The following is a 16,348-nucleotide window of genomic DNA, read 5'->3' as shown; positions in this document are numbered from 1 at the left end:
AGGTCCTCATGTCTGTCCAGGAAACTTTACAGTTCAAACGATTCACAGAAGATGTTCATCAAGCAGACCATGGTGGGTATAGACATTATCTGACAGTAAATAATTAAAATTCAGTTGTTGTGTTTTTGCGTTTGTTACTTATTTAAACGTATGTTATTGATTTGGCTATAATACAATAAAAGTGTAAATAATCTCACACCATTAAAACTATTTCTTGCTTGAATGAATAACAACCACTTTCTTTACTGGAATAAATCAGGCAATTTATTCTGTCAGTTTTAGAAAATGTGACTGCTGTAATTCACCATGTCACAAATGAATATGGACACAGTTTATTATTTCTTTTATTTTCACCCAAATTAGTCATTGACATTTACCCCTGTTGTACGAACATCATTATTGGAATAATTTGCTTGATAATACTATCATTAAGGAGTGCTGAGTGATCCAAATTGTGCACCATGTACTGGTTACTGTTTATCCAAAAAGCATGAGGAAACTCATCTTAAAAGCTAAGAAAGCAAAGAGAAAATTTACTATATTTCTTTCTTTTTTAGTGTCAACTACAAAGAGGATTGTCCTGCTGGGAAAATCTGGATCTGGGAAAAGCAACCTAGCTAACACCATATTTGGTCAAGCAGAAACCAAATCTGTCGACACTCCTGGTTTCTTTGACACAGAAAGGTCTGAGGACGACATGAAGCCTGAGATAGTGAGCTGTATCACAGAGTGCGCTCCTGGGCCTCATGCTTTTCTCATTGTGCTGAAAGTGGACAGATTCACAGAGCAGGAGCAGGCTGTCATCAACAAAATATGTCAATATTTTTCTGAAGATGCTCTAAAATATGCTGTCACTGTCTTCACTCATGGTGACCAGCTTCCTGAAGGGATGGGAATTGAAGAGTTTGTCAATCAGAACAAGAATCTGAGTGATCTGGTGAAGAAGTGTGGAGGCCGGTGCCACGTCATTGATAATAAATACTGGAAGAACAAACAGCAGAACAACTACAGGAGTAACCAGTTCCAGGTGGAGGACCTACTCAACACAATAGACAAGATGGTGATGGAAAACAATGGGGGCTGCTACACCAATATGATGTTTGAAACAGTAGAGAAAGAAATACAGAGAGAGGAAGAGAACATTAGACAGTCATCAGGAAACCTGCCAGTGGAAGAGATCAGAAAACAGGCTAAAACCAGAGTGTATCAGAGAGTAATGATCCAACGAAGCAGTGTTTGGAGCTTTTTTTGGTGTGGCAGCCATGGTCGGGTTAGTTATCACAGCTATAAATAGCTATAAAGGATTAATGACACTTGTGAAAAGAATTCCAGCAGTGGGAGGAGCAGCCGTAGTAGCAGGAGGAGTAGAAGCAGCAGGACTGACAGCTGCCGGAGTGGTGGTAGGTGTGTCAACAGCAGGCTTGGCTGCAACAGGAGGAGTAATGGGTGGTATGATTGGACACAATGCAGCTGAGGGAGCAAAAACACCATTGGAGGCAGCATAGTTGGCAGGTAAGGCTGTCATGGACAAAGGAAAAGCCACTTGGGAGCAGCGGAGCAACATGAAGACATGAATATTTGTGTTTGACTTCATGTGCCACTTTTCAGCGCTGAATTAACGTAATGCGTGCTGACTTAACATAAAGCATGCTGGTTAAAAATGTTGTCAGACTTTAACCGGCACTGTAAAATGTCCCCATGTCACATGACATTAAAAGTACTCTGGAGCAAAGCAGCACACATAAAATGGCGGGATGTTGTAGTGAACAACGGTGTGGATTTGTGCATTTTACATTGAATAAATTTGGAGCTACCCTAAATTCCTTTCTCCTCCCCAGAGAAGAAGGGGAGGGGTCAAAGTTGCTTTCTCTAAGTGCTATCCCGACCATAAAACTGGCACCATTTTGATTCCGAAGCTGATAACGCGGGGCCTGACTGTTAAACTGACAAAGGGACACGAGCCAGCCATTGGTATCTCCCTGAACAGCCTATCAAAACTGGCCCCCCCACACACGTTTCCGTGGCAATTGACCTTATTCTTTGTTTTATTACCACATCAAAAAGGAAAACCCCTGTCTCACCTAAGTGTGACATGGTCCAGACACTGAACTTTCAATGTAAAAGGACTGCAGTCTCCAAAGACTCAAAGCATTTAATTAAATCTAATTAAATCTTTAGTTACCTGAATACGTTTGCCTCTATTTGAGTAGTTATGTTAACTGTTGTTGCTATCTGTTGTTGATATTAGTGCTGAAAAGAAGTTACTTGTGCAGTGTTTTTATTTTCAGCAAGACACTCCTTCATCTAATGTAATCCAAGCTTTCCTCATGTAACCTGAGCTCCCCCAAGTGGGCGAAATAAGTATTACATGCCCTCGTCGGAAATGCTGTTAAATTTATAAATATCCTGACCAACAATGTGACAATTGTTTCCTGTTACCAAATGCCTAGAACAGTACAACCGTTCAACCATTGAGGTACGATTGTGGAAAATGTTTTATTATAATACGTGCAAATAGATTTCTTTTCTTTAAACATTAAGTTTAGAAAGGCAGTCCCTTGGGAAACCTGAGACGCCCCCTGGGGAACCACGCCCCAGACAACTAAAGAGCAACACAAGACCACTCGTTTTGCTCTCTCCGCTGCTCTGCTCGGCTCTGTGGACGCTTCGGCACGAGCAGCGTGCCTCACCAGGCGACGCCCAGACTCGGCCAGCGAAACAAACAGGCCCTTTGTTCGCCTGAAGCTACACACCTGAAGTGCTGCGACATCGATCTGCCTTCAGTTTGTTTTATTTTCTTTATTTCTTTTGTTTGTTAAAGTTATCAGTCCGTTAAGTTACACTGGACTAATTCAGGAACGACCAAGTTCCATTTTAAGCCTTTTTCGTCGAGCCAACTTCACCAAGGTCAGACCAAGCCACATGGTCTCGCCAGCTACAACGAAGGAAACCTGAAAACAGCCAAATTGCCAGACGGAGGAGGCGTTTTCAATCAGACACGGAGAACCCTGGAGAATCCCTAGCAAAAAGCCAGGATCGGCAGCTAGCGTGGGACCCGTGCAACAGGCCAAAGCAGGCTGTCGACAAGCAGTAAGACTTAACACACGTTCTGTGATCAGATGTCCATTTTAACTCCTAAAATCATAGCATTAGTTTACTTTCAGTAGCTCTTCTATGCCGTATGAGTCAAATGCTTCCCACAATCGAACCTCCAGGCTCATTGTTCAGCAAATGTTTGTTCCCTGTATCCAACCATCTTTTTATCACCTTTAGTTAGAGAATAAATTCACTGTAATATAATCAAGAGCTGTGTGTGTTGCCTATTTATAGTTCCTGCCAAGAGAATTGACCCTTTAGATATGAGACTGACTGACTGATTTAAGATAATTGAGCGATTATTAACTAACTGATCACTAGTAATAATTGTATAATTATTCAAAACTACCTAGAGGTCCGGAGACTCTAGGATTATAACAACTCCGGTGGTGCCCTAAAACGAGGAATTAAATAAAATGATTTTATGAATCTTAAAAATTCATAATTGGGTATCAATTCTTAGAAATTTATTAAAATGCATAACTAATAAATTTAGGTCTGCTACAATGTTTACTATAAAACTGGAGGTAGTCCGCAATTACCAAGATCGTTTTGATGTGTCATTGAAATCATAACCTCCTCAAGGTTCGCTATGTTTGGTTTGTTACTTCTGCACAAGATCCACCACCCTTCAGCCCAAGACCAGGATAGAGCGGCTGAGTGAAGGTGATGTGTTCTTTGTGGAGCAGAGTCATCATGTTGTGAGTGATGCTATAAAAAGGACAGAGTACCTGATTTATAATCCAGGTACACTCCGATCTTGAAGGATTGAGGGCCTGACACTGTTATGTTTCCTGTGTCTTGTAGGAAAGAGTAACCTTTTGGGGAGCACTCTAAACTCCACGACTTGTTATTCTTTCCAAACTCTGAGTCCGATGATGTTCTGCTGATGTCTTTGTATGACACTGCCGCAGACCAAGTACAACACTGTACTCTGACCGACCTCCCAGTAACATCGTTTTGACAAACCCTCTCTGCACAACACCTGACCAACGTTCGTAAACTTGTCTGAGTGAACAAAGTAAAACTGCGCTGATATAGTGTGAAACGGCATAGAGTTAATTTTTTTTTACTCACAGCTTAAAAACTCTTCTCTGGTCTTTGGCACAGGTGGCAGGACAACATCTATAGTAGATACTAACAAAAAAAGAAAGAATATCCTGAATACCACTGGACTTGAATAAAACCACTTTATAATTCTGGATTTTCATATTTATATCAGTTACCTGTAGCAGACATTGTGGGCCATGTGTCCTGCAGGAGCTTCTCGATATCCTTCAGCTTGGACATGCAGTCAGTCACAGTTTTGAATGAACGTTCGGGACGAACAACAGGATCAGCAGGCAAATCTGGAGATTCATAGGAGGTGGAGAGGGTCTGGAAAGTCGGGAGGGAATTCAATAAGGCAGAGACCAGAAGAAAAACTAAACAAAAGCAGGAAAACACACAAAATGTAAAAACTCATACAATGTACCATAGTTGATGTAAATTCCATTACAAAACAAGACGATAATGCTATTTACACTTTTGTCTACATTTGTCCTACTCTTTGGTCCAAAGACTAATAGACAACCAGTTTACTTTCAGTTAGACTGTAACTAAATCAAGCGTGATTTTCCAACATAAACTCAACTCATGCAAACCAACGGCTGACGTCACAGTGGCTACTGTATGTAGACTTCTTTTATAGAGTCTTATGGGCAACACATTCAGCTGTGCTTTGTCCTCAAGGAAAAATAACTGAGCGGAGTTTTGAGTATTTAAAACTTCTAGAGTTACATGTGGAATTGAAATAACATACAAATTATACAAAGTGTTATTGCAAAGACCTCGATAAAATGAATGTTGTCGTCCATATGAGAAAGCTGTTCCAGTTTGGAGTCTCTCTTCCTCAGCTTGGTGATCTCCTCCAGCTGCAGCTCTTCAGCCTGAGCGACTGCAGTTTTCTCTCTGGCTTTGATCAGCTGCTTCGACAAAGTGCCTTTTTTCTTTATGGACGAGGTCAGCTCATCTAACATCTTATCACTGGTCTTCACTGCAGTCTGTGTACAGCTCTGCACATACACAGGCAAATATTTGTCTTTTTTAATAATATTTAATAGTAAAGTCATTTGTCAAAACAAACTGAATCAACAAGTTAACACATGCATCTGTAATGGTTATTATGGTAAAGACATGAAAAAAGTCAAAATCCTTAAAAAAAGAAAGAAAGAAAAAAAAAACTAGATATAGCATAAGAGCCTGATCTCACTCTGTCTTAGTACATGGAGTAATGTTAAATAATTCTCTGCCTTTTTTTATTAAACCACTTTATGAGTGCCATGACATTCAAACCTGGACAAGACATCTTCAATAGTGGTCAATACAAACACAGGATCAAACAGTAAAGTCTAATTTCCGCACCTTGAAATACTTCAGAGCTTGGACCAGCTCATTCAGCTCCTCTCTCTCCTGGACTTTCTTTTGACTCACAATCAGCTGTTTCTGAAAGAAATTAATCATTGTGAATGATTTTATTTATACAATTATTGTTTTCTATAATTTCAAATCACATCTACAGAGTATGGCTGTTTTTTGAAAAGACAAGCAGTCAACAGTTTCATGTTCACTAGGGTCACTGTGTATTTTTTATTCTACCTGTTCCTCAGCCCTCTCTGCTGCAGCCGACACTGTATGGTGGCTTTCATGCATATCTATAAAGGCACAGATAGCAGATACACCTCTCGTCTGTCTGACAGTAGACCTCCATCAGCTTGTTGTGCTTCGTACACATCTTTTCCTGCATTGGGATTGTAGCAGAGACCAGCTGGTGCATCTTCAACACAGGAACACTGTAGTGAGGCTCCAGGTTAGCTGGGCAGTAAGATGCCAAATAGGTCAGGCAAGACATCGTGGCTTTGTTTCGGTGGCCCCACTGCAGAAATCACAGACGACATCTGCCAGGCCGGCACAAGCTACAGCAGCAGGGGGACAAGTTTGCTGGGTGCTTGAAGTCTTCAGCATCTCAACAACCTAGGGATTATAAAAGGAAGGTTGAGAAATAATGTAGATTACATGACATACAAGAGAAAAGTAGAATGAGATCAAAAATTCAATCAAAGAGAGTACATTTCTACCAAGGCTTCACAATCCTTTAAATAGTCCCCCCCTGGTCCAGGTCCAACCACACGCTGCACACCTGCTGCTGCTTATCCATGACTTTCACATGCAGAGAGGAGCACTCCTGAGTTCCGACCTGAGGAAATGGGGATCGCGTAGCACGAGCGCGCGCACCGCGAGGCGTCTTCCCACTGGTGCGGAGATTTCAAGAGCAGCACACTTCCAACGTCATCCAGGTAACAGCCCGTGCCTTTGAACTGTTACTTCAAAACAGAATAAATTTTTTATCTTGTTGATGTTTTCCACATAAGTTGAAAAAAGGTGCTAAATTGGGCATTGTTCTCATGTGATACTTCCGTAGCTTGCTTTGCAGATAATCTAGGCTACTGAGAACACCATCTATCTCTCTTCACCACATGCCATTGACATAATCTGTTCCAGTGATATTTTATTAACAATCGTAATGTTAATTATTATAATAACAATAATAACAATTGGACTAGTAACAATAGTCGTTGCAGCAGAGGGTGTTGAGCAGGAACACGGGGGCAGCAGGTGACCCGCAGCCACAGATCCAGACTCCACAGCTCCAGAGCCAGAAAACCTGCAAGCGATAGGAGGAGAGAGGAGAGGGACGAGAAAGCACAAGACTACCGGACAGGGGAGAAGTTGTGTTAGTAACATGCAATAATGGGATGAGGTTGCATACAGAGGTAGAGAAAGTAGAGGAGAGAGGAGCTCAGTGCATCATAGGAAATCCCGTGGCAGTCTAGGCCTATAGCTGCATAACTAAGGGATGTTTCAGGACTCACCTGAGCCAGCCCTAACTATAAGCTTGTGGAGATGGTGTCTGCCTCCTGAACCCAAACTGGAACCTGGTTCCACAGGAGAGGAGCTTGATAGCTGAACGCTCTGGCTCCTAGTCTACTTTTGAAGACTCAAGTAACCCTGCATTCTGGGAGCGCAGTGCTCTGGTGGGGTAGTAAGGTACTATGAGCTCTTTAAGATAAGATGGTGCCTGACCATTAAGAGCTTTGTAGGTAAGAAGAATGATTTTAAATTCTAGCCAATGCAAAGAAGCTAAAACAGGAGAAATATGATCTCTTTTCCTGGTTCCTGTCAGAACACGTGCTGCAGCATTCTGGATCAGCTGAAGAGTCTTAACGGACTTTTTCGAGCAGCCTGATAATAAGGAATTGCAGTAATCCAGCCTAGAAGCAACAAATGCATGGACTAGTTTTTCTGCATCATTTTTAGACAGGATGTTTCTGATTATCGCAATATTATGTAGGTGAAAAAAGGCGGTCCTTGAAATTTGCTTAATGTGAGACTTAAACGACATGTCCTGATCAAAGATAACTCCAAGATTCCTCACAGTGGTGCTGGAGGCCAGGGCGATGCCATCCAGGGAAACTATATCTTTAGATAATGCGTCACGGAGGTGCTTAGGCCCAAGAGCAATAACTTCAGTTTAACATTAGAAATTACAGGTCATCCAGGTTTTAACATCCTGAAGGCACATTTGAAGTTTAGCTAACTGATGAGTTTTATCTGGTTTGATCGATATAACTGAGTATCATCTGCATAACAATGAAAGCTTATGGAATGTTTCCTGATAATATTGCCTAAAGGAAGCATATATAAAGTGAAGAGGATTGGTCCGAGGACACATCCTTGAGGAACTCCATCACTAACTTTGGCGTGCATGGAGGACTCATCGTTAACATGTACAAACTGAAATCGATCTGATAAATAGGACTTAAACCAGCTTAGAGCGGTTCCTTTAATGCCAATGAAATATTCCAGTCTCTGCAATAGGATCTGATGGTCAATGGTATCAAATGCAGCACTAAGATCTAATAAAACCAGTACAGAGACAAGTCCTTTGTCTGATGCAATAAGGAGGTCGTTAGTAATTTTCACCAGTGCTGTCTCTGTGCTATGATGAGCTCTAAATCCTGACTGAAAATCCTCAAATAAACTATTGCTCTGTAGAAAGTCACACAGCTGTTTAGCAACTGCTTTCTCCAGGACCTTAGAGAGAAATGGAAGGTTAGATATAGGTCTATAGTTGGCTAAAACATCCAGATCAAGTTTGGGCTTTTTCAGAAGAGGTTTAATTACAGCTACTTTAAAGTACTGTGGTACATAGCCTGTTGATAAAGATAGATTAATCATATCTAGTATAGAAGTGCTGACTAAGGTTAAAACATCTTTAAGCAACCTAGTCGGGATGGGGTCTAAGAGGCAGGTTGATGGTTTAGATGAAGAAATTATTGAAGTTAGTTGGTTAAGATTGAGGGAAGCAAAACAGTCTAAACATATATCTGGTTCTACAGCTGTTTCTAAGGTTCCTGAGTTAAGAGATAATTCGGTGCCAGTTGAGGGCAGGTCTTGGTGAATTTTGTCTCTAATAATTTTATCATTAAAGAAGCTCATGAAGTCGTAACTACTGAGAGCTATGGGAATACTTGGCTCAATAGAGCTGTGACTCTGTCAGCCTGGCTACAGTGCTGAAAAGAAACCTGGGGTTGTTCCTATTTTCCTCTATTAATGACGAGTAGTACGCTGCTCTGGCATTATGGAGGGCCTTCCTATTTTAAGACTATCTTGCCAAATTAAACGAGAATTTTCCAGTTTGGTGGAACGCCAATTCCTCTCAAGTTTCCGTGATATTTTCTTTAATTTGCGAGTTTCATTATTATACCATGGAGCTAACCGTCTTTGTTTTAGTATTTTCTTTTTTAGAGGGGCTACAGAGTTGAGTGTCATTCGCAGCGAGCCTGCAGCACTATCAACAAGATGATCAATTTGGGAGGGACTGAAATTAGCATAGGAGTCCTCTGTTACTTTGTGACTTGATAATGAATTTAGAGCTGATGGAATCGCATCCTTAAATTTAGCTATGGCACTATCAGACAGACATCTTGTATAGAAATTTTTGCCTGATGGCGTGTAGCTCAGCAATACAAACTCAAAAGTTATCAAACAGTGGTCGGATAAAGAGGGATTCTGTGGGAACACCACTAAATGTTCAATTTCAATACCATACACCAAAACAAGGTCGAGGGTGTGGTTAAAACAGTGAGTCGGTTCATGAACACTCTGAGAGAAGCCGATGGAATCTAACAGAGAGATAAACGCAGTACTGAAGCTGTCATTCTCAACGTCCACATGAATGTTAAAATCCCCTACAATAATAACTTTGTCCGTTTTAAGGACAAAAGTTGACAAAAACTCTGCAAATTCAGATAAGAATTCAGAATACGGACCAGGTGCTCGGTACACTATAACGATGAGAATTGGTTGCAGTGATTTCCAACTTGGGTGCGAAAGACTAAGAACAAGACTTTCAAATGAGTTATAGTTTAGTTTAGGTTTAGAGCTGATTAGTAGGCTAGAGTCGAAGATAGCTGCAACTCCACCTCCTCGGCCTGTGCCTCGAGGAATGTGAGTATTAATATGACTGGGAGGGGTGGATTCATTTAGGCTAACATATTCTCCATCACCCAGCCAGGTTTCAGTAAGACAAAATAAATTAATATCATAATCTGATATTAGTTCATTTACTAGTACAGCTTTAGAAGAGAGAGATCTGATGTTTAAGAGTCCACATTTAACTCTTCTATTCGTTTGCACTATTGCTCTTGTGGTTTTAATGTTTATGAGGTTTTTATGTACAGCTCCTCTTCTGTTTACCTTTGATTTAAATAATTTCGATGGTCGGGGGACAGACACCGTCACTATAGGATTTTCACTAAGTAACTCCTGAAATGGAGGAGCAGAGAAGTGTGTGACTGCGACTCTGCCTCCTGGTCTCAACTCTGGGTTGTCATGGATTTGGTCCACTAATGATTTAGTAAAACGGCTTAGCAGAAGAATCTTCCATTTTGTGATAAAAGCATTAAATCTGGTACACATACACAGTGGCACTCCTAACAAATTTGGATATTGGGCCATCGTGAATTTTTAAATACGGCGACCATAGCAGCCATTTTTCAGTATGGCTGCCAGAGACCACTGCTTTCAGCTGAATTTTTTTTATCAGTGATGTATTTAATATGACATTGAGCATATAATTAGTTTGATTAATTTAGCATACATAGTTCTTGGCAACTGCCATTTGAATAATACATGCTAGTCACAGACAATTAAAGATGGCTTCCTTTTTTCAAGATGGCAGCCTTGATTAGCGTGAAAATGGGATGGTACAGGCTGAAAAGAAAGTTCCTTTGACCGGTTCATTAATGGCAACAGTTGTATTCAGCTGGAGAGTATTAACATGCTATATAACCAGACTAACGTGACATTAACTGAAGTGGTACAGCACACAGACACTGGAAAACAGAAATAAGCACATAGCTGTTTAATTGTTATACAACATGTAACACAAACACTAACTTAAATAATAAAATTAAACACAAAGAAACATAACAAATGTACAACATATTCAGCATCTCATAGTCATGTAAAGTGCAAGAGAAATCTTTAAAAATACAGAAGTAATTATTAAAAAGGTATCACAGTTAGTGTTGAATCACTCACCAATGCAAAAACTCTTCAATAAAGACTAATTTGAAAGGAGTCTCATACTGTTAGATACTGAGGTGGATTAGCCCAGGAGTGACCTGGCTGACGCGCTGCCTTTATGTTATGTTGCTAAACAGTATAGTGCTCAAGAATCTCCAGGCTGTTGTTGTGTTGCAGAATAATACGTTTTCCTGTGCAGCTTGAAATGTCCATTTTTCCTGTTTCAGTGGTAAAACTGCACACTCTAAACACTAGCGGGTCAAAACACCTGTCGTACAACAGTTTGAATGCTACCTTTATAACCTTGACCCCAGGTAATAGCAGAGTAACACCCAAGGTACACACAAGAAACTACACCCAATATCTGAATACTCAAAACACATTTGGCTCCCAGAGTAAAAACAAAACCTTATTCTTTATCTCAAAGTCATGAAAAGTATCAAAAAATAGTTTTAGATGTTAAATCCTGGTTTCCAACAAATTATTTAAATGTTTCACTAGTCCATAAATCAAACACCCCATTGCTCCGTAATTGGTTTTAACATGATTTATATGTTTTATCTAAAAAGAAATGTTTAGATTTGCTGCAATCCTACACTGGTTCCAGACATCCCCTACTGTCTTCTGAATGGCTTCACCTGGAGTTTCTGCTCCTTCAGCTGCATTATATCCTGTTAGAACACCCTTTACTGCGCCATGTTGAGCGGCCGATGCAACTGTTGCTCTTCCTCTTTCTGTTGATACTAGTGCTGAAACATCTGAAGGGTTTTGAAAGTTGCCAACAGTTGATGCAACCATCTCTGCCACACCAAGCAAAGCTCCCAGCAATGCACCTGTTGCAATACCTGCTGATCTGATCAATAACCTTTCAAATACATTAATTTTAGCTTCAATTCTAATCTTTTTCTGTGACATGTTTCCTGATGACAGTCTAATGCACTCTTCCTCTCTATGTATTTCTCTTTTCACTACTTGTAGCATCTCGTTGGTGTAGCAGCTTCCTTTGTTTACCTTCGTCATCTTGTCTATTGTGTTGAGTATCTCTGCCACCTGGAACTGGTTACTCCTGTAGTTGTTCTGCTGTTTGTTCTTCCAGTATTTATTATCAATGACGTGGCACCGGCCTCCACACCTCTTCACCAGATCACTCAGATTCTTGTTCTGACTGACAAACTCTTCAATTTTCATCCCTTTAGGGAGCTGGTCACCATGAGTGAAGACAATGACAGCATATTTTAGAGCATCTTCAGAGAAACTTTGGAATATTTTGTTGATGACAGCCTGCTCCTGCTCTGTGAATTTCTCCACTTTCAACACAATGAGAAAAGCATGAGGCCCAGGAGCGCACTCTGTGATACAGCTCACTATCTCACGATTTATGTCCTTCTCAGACCTTTCTGTGTCATATAAACCAGGAGTGTCGATCAAGGTGATGCTTCTTCCATTGACAGATTTGGTTTTTGCTTGACATTTTGTTGTTTCAGAGTCAGAGGAATGGTTTGTGATGAATAATTCTTCTCCAAATATGGTGTTAGCTAGGTTGCTTTTCCCAGATCCACTTTTTCCCAGCAGGATGACCGTCTTTGGAGATGACACTAGAAGAGAACAATGACCCTGTTAAGTACATTTTCTCTTGCTTTTTTGCTTTCTTCAGCTGTTAGCTTTACATAGTAGTTTTCTAATACTTGTTGGGAAACAAACTACGTGTTGTACAGTTTGGCTCACAAAAGAAGCCTTTCTTAATGTCATCATTAGCATTCAAATTAATACAATAATAATGTTAGATCCACAGAAGGGAATGTCAATAGCTGCATTTCCACCAAAAGTAGGATCTATTTTTAAGGAACTAATTGGTATATACTCCCCAAAGATCATGGTAAAATAAAGTCCCTGGAACTTAATTTAGACCCTGGTCGCTGCAATTCCTCTAAAGCATCCTATTTCTGGGGTAAAGCTCCTACGGTGGAAATGCGGCTAATGCCTTATTTAGGTTAAAATAAAAGTAATGATAAACAATATCCATATTCATCTGTGACATGATCAATTACTGCAGTCACATACATCTTTAAGTGTTCTGTTATTCACCATAGCAAAAAATATACTTTTTTGATGCTGGGAGACCATTTTCAATTTACTGTATTATAACCAAATTAAATACTGTAAATAAGTAACAAATGCACTTAAAAACATTGAAAAAAAAACTCAATATCTACACCTACCATAGGTTTATGTCTAACAGCAGTAACTATAGCCTCAGAGCACACAGTGACAGCAGATCCAGGTTATGGCTATTAGGCTTGGGCGGTATTTGTTTTTCATACCTTTATGAAATTTCATTGTGTTTTTGACGGTATTAAAAATCATACTGTCGGGATTTCAAATTACCCTGGTGGTATAACGTAATACCGCCGAAGCCTACTGGCTATAGTCTGAATTGCACAATTTCTGAAAGTTCCAGAGCAGACATGTTCTGCGACCTGATGCTCCACCTACACACCCAAAAGAATGCAGCAGTTTCTTGCAGTTTAAGTTCCCTCCTGTGCCCACTATCACTTCACCTATAGAAATTTTCCCAATATTTTTGACTTAGGCATTGCTCTCACTCTGTGCTTCAGGACAGCCTGCTTGACTCAGTGCAGCAGAAACACCTCCAAAGTGTTTCAGATCTTCATTGGCAGCGTTCACCAGGGCATCAGCATCCTGTTCGGTGATGTCACACTGACACACCAGCCCCTGGTGTCCCCCACAAAGGCTGTAGATTCTTGCACCAGATGCCAAATTCTGTCTAGTAATACCCCCTGAAGAGTCAAAACCATGCAGCTGCAGCAATTCTGGTAACTCTTGTGCTAACTCTGGGAAAGGGAGATCGACTATGCTTTGCACACAAGACTGGTCCAAAATAAACTGTGTGACAGTTTCACTCAGCTCTTCGACCTCCTTCGTGTGGCCCAGTAGGAACACTGTGCTGTCTAAGCCAAACACAACCTGAGCCCTATGCTGCCCTCGGTTCATCTCATTTGTCTTGGACTTAAGCTTTTCCTGAAGCTCAGGTAGCACAGCAGAGCAGTTAGGCACATAGATCTTGACTTCCTTGAATTTTTCTTGCAGTTTTTTCTCTGTCTCATCCAGTTTTTCAGCAGAGCAGCTGAACAAACGCAGTTCTGTGTCTCGTAACTCTACTTCCACCTTGTCACCAAACCCTAAAATGTCACTTAGCACCCCTGGACCTCCATATGCCCTCCTGAGGAAGGCCAAAAAATGTGGGCTCATGTCAGAAACTGTCCTTTCTGACACCAAACTTTCCATATCAGAGATCTGGTCTCCGGCCTTAAGAATCTCCTCAACAGAACCTTCCAAAACTAACTGCCCTGCATCTCCCTGTGTGACCTTCACACCTGGAAAATCTCGTCCCAGACTGTGCTCAATCTCTGTCCAAAGGAGACGGAGTTTGGCTGTGCCAAGTCGGCGAATGCTTGTTTGCTTTTCACTTAAACTTGACCCTTGTTTAACCCGTGAGTGCTCTACATCCATCAACCTGGCCTTCACCTGAGAACGTTTCCCAACAACAACAGCCATCCCAACCTCGCTGTACACCTTCACCTCATCTGTGACCTGACGGGAGCTGCAGGACTGAAGCAAAGATTTAACTTTGTGAGGGTCAACCTCATAGTGGCACAGATATCCATCAAAAACTTTGTCTACTTCAGCTGTCCAGTTTCTAACTTCATCTTCTGCACCAGGTTGAGCTAAGCACCTAACTAAAGCCCTCTCATCCTCTGGGTAAAGCTTGGCAGAGCAGGCCACAGAAGAGAGTTCTTTCTCTAGTTCTTTCCCAGCGTTGGGGCTTTCCTTTAGGTAACGAAGGAGGTAAAGGTCAAGTTGTAGTTCATAGTTTCCACCACTTGGTGGTGGAGTTGAAGCAGGAATGGACTGTGGGCTCTGTGTTGAAAAGAGAGGTCCAAGTAATGTTAAAAAAAAGTTTACTTGTCTCAGTTTTTCCCCCATTTATTTTTAAGTGTTAGAAAAAAGCCCTATCTTACTATCATATAATGATCATAAACATTTATTTCAATGTACATTGTTTTTATACACCAGTGAAAACATAGTTATGGATATTATATTCCATTTCTGTCAATAGATGGTCCTAAATACAGCATTATACACTGAACCTTTAATTACATGAAACAATGAACTGTAAAATCAGTTTTGACAGAAGGTTTGTGCTAACCTCTACTGGAGCTGTATAAACATGACTTGCAGAGGAACTGGTGGTGGGAGATACGGTAAGTCCCAGGCTGCCTCGGACAGTGAACACCAGATGTCCATCGGCAAACTCCACAACATGCTCATGTTTCTGCAGGACTGCCTGCTGATCTAAAACAAAAAAAGTGACATTAGATACTGAGAGTTTTATGTTAAGGAAATCGCTGCCAAGTAGCCTATATGTTCTCATACTTTATACTTGTAGGCCTATATCCCACTATATTTCAGAGGGAAATATTGTAGCCTATATCTTTTATTCCACTGCACCTAATAGGGTGACCAGTTGTCCCGAAAATTAGACCTAACATGAGTTTTGATTATAGCCTAATTAAACATTAAATAGGCCTACTGATCGTGGCATAGTTCGCTTGCTCCAGCAGAGGTTGCAGGTTATCTGTACATTGTGTCAACAGCGTTGTTATAGCCACAAAGTAACACTCGTCGTGCTCTTTTCCCCTTTTTGTTTTCTTGTGGTTAGTGGAATTTACAGTCGCGAGGACAGGGAAGGTGTAGCTTCAGGCAGGCACGGCGGAGAGATCTGACACTGCACTGATGACATGAATAAATATAAAAATTAGGTAAAAGATCATGACGTACCTACATAGGCCTATCCACAGTTGTGTTTTTCCTAATAACAGACAGATGACTTCATGAACAAAATTTCAGCGTTGTGTTTTGATTTTTTACGTGTGTTAATGTTCAATGTGGCAGTAGCCACTTGTAACAGACTTGTGACAGTATTTTTGCTAATTTAATTTGCTACTTTGACTTTCATTGCTGATAACAGCTGATGTTACTTGTTCGTTCAGTTTGCTGGTAAAGTGAATTAACTTTTCCAGTCGAATATTTCTATAGCCCCTTCATATAGGCTATAGGTGGTATAATGTTGCGTATATAGCCTATGTAATAAATAGAGATATACATAAAAGAAACTCTGGAACCTTTTATTTCATTTTTGTTTTCTCGGTAAAGTGAAACTTAAGCAACTGTTCCAATCTCAGTCTTTGACCGTTCATAATACATAAACGTAGAGCCTTTCGTTTTTGTAAATGCCTAGTGCAAACATAGGATAGGGCTTTAACCAACTTTCACAATACAAAATAACAATAACATGAACTGTTTCCGACCTACCTTTCTCATATTTGAAAGCAACGCTGTAAACTTTATCATTCACGCACGTCAGTGACCCGCAGTCTCCTCCGCCTGATCTGCGGCGAATGCAGAAATATCTTTGAACTTTTTTAATCTGCTCCCCGAGCAGGTCGTTACACTCGAAGAAAACGGGATATTGGTAAATATCGTCCATCATCTGCAGGTTGGCCTTGTTTTTGACGAGCGCAGTGTGTCATAGCGGAAATCC

At 40.7% G+C, this 16,348-nt stretch overlaps 2 protein-coding genes across 2 annotated transcripts; one reads left to right on the top strand and one right to left on the bottom strand.

Moving 5' to 3' along the window:
• LOC119912121 (GTPase IMAP family member 7-like) lies at positions 1-1,807 on the top strand. The gene is made up of 2 exons (XM_038731135.1): positions 1-72; positions 558-1,807. The coding sequence occupies exons 1-2, from the start codon at positions 9-11 to the stop codon at positions 1,292-1,294; spliced, it is 801 nt and encodes a 266-aa protein (XP_038587063.1). The 5' UTR covers positions 1-8; the 3' UTR covers positions 1,295-1,807.
• An 8,739-nt stretch (positions 1,808-10,546) lies between these two features.
• On the bottom strand, positions 10,547-16,348 carry LOC119912119. Its single transcript, XM_038731133.1, has 4 exons — positions 16,120-16,348; positions 14,954-15,099; positions 13,329-14,664; positions 10,547-12,320 (listed from the first exon to the last, which is right to left on the bottom strand). Exons 1-4 carry the CDS (start codon positions 16,295-16,297, stop codon positions 11,287-11,289), a joined length of 2,694 nt encoding a protein of 897 aa, XP_038587061.1. The 5' UTR covers positions 16,298-16,348; the 3' UTR covers positions 10,547-11,286.

This window comes from Micropterus salmoides, unplaced genomic scaffold (genome assembly GCF_014851395.1).
Source record: "Micropterus salmoides isolate LMB-PRFRI ecotype aquatic unplaced genomic scaffold, ASM1485139v1 Ms_hic_scaffold_2, whole genome shotgun sequence".
Taxonomy (NCBI): Eukaryota; Metazoa; Chordata; class Actinopteri; order Centrarchiformes; family Centrarchidae; genus Micropterus; species Micropterus salmoides.
Note: the sequence above shows the minus strand (reverse complement) of the source record. Positions and strands in the feature narration are given on the sequence as shown.

Excerpts from the sequence above, each read along its gene's own strand:
- LOC119912121 (XM_038731135.1), top strand. The coding sequence starts at position 9 with ATGTCTGTCCAGGAAACTTTACAGTTCAAACGATTCACAGAAGATGTT. Across the intron at positions 73-557 it reads TGTTCATCAAGCAGACCATG|TGTCAACTACAAAGAGGATT; the intron begins GTGGGTATAGAC and ends TTTCTTTTTTAG.
- LOC119912119 (XM_038731133.1), bottom strand. The coding sequence starts at position 16,297 with ATGATGGACGATATTTACCAATATCCCGTTTTCTTCGAGTGTAACGAC. Across the intron at positions 15,100-16,119 it reads TGCTTTCAAATATGAGAAAG|ATCAGCAGGCAGTCCTGCAG; the intron begins GTAGGTCGGAAA and ends TTTTTGTTTTAG. Across the intron at positions 14,665-14,953 it reads TTTATACAGCTCCAGTAGAG|AGCCCACAGTCCATTCCTGC; the intron begins GTTAGCACAAAC and ends TTTTCAACACAG.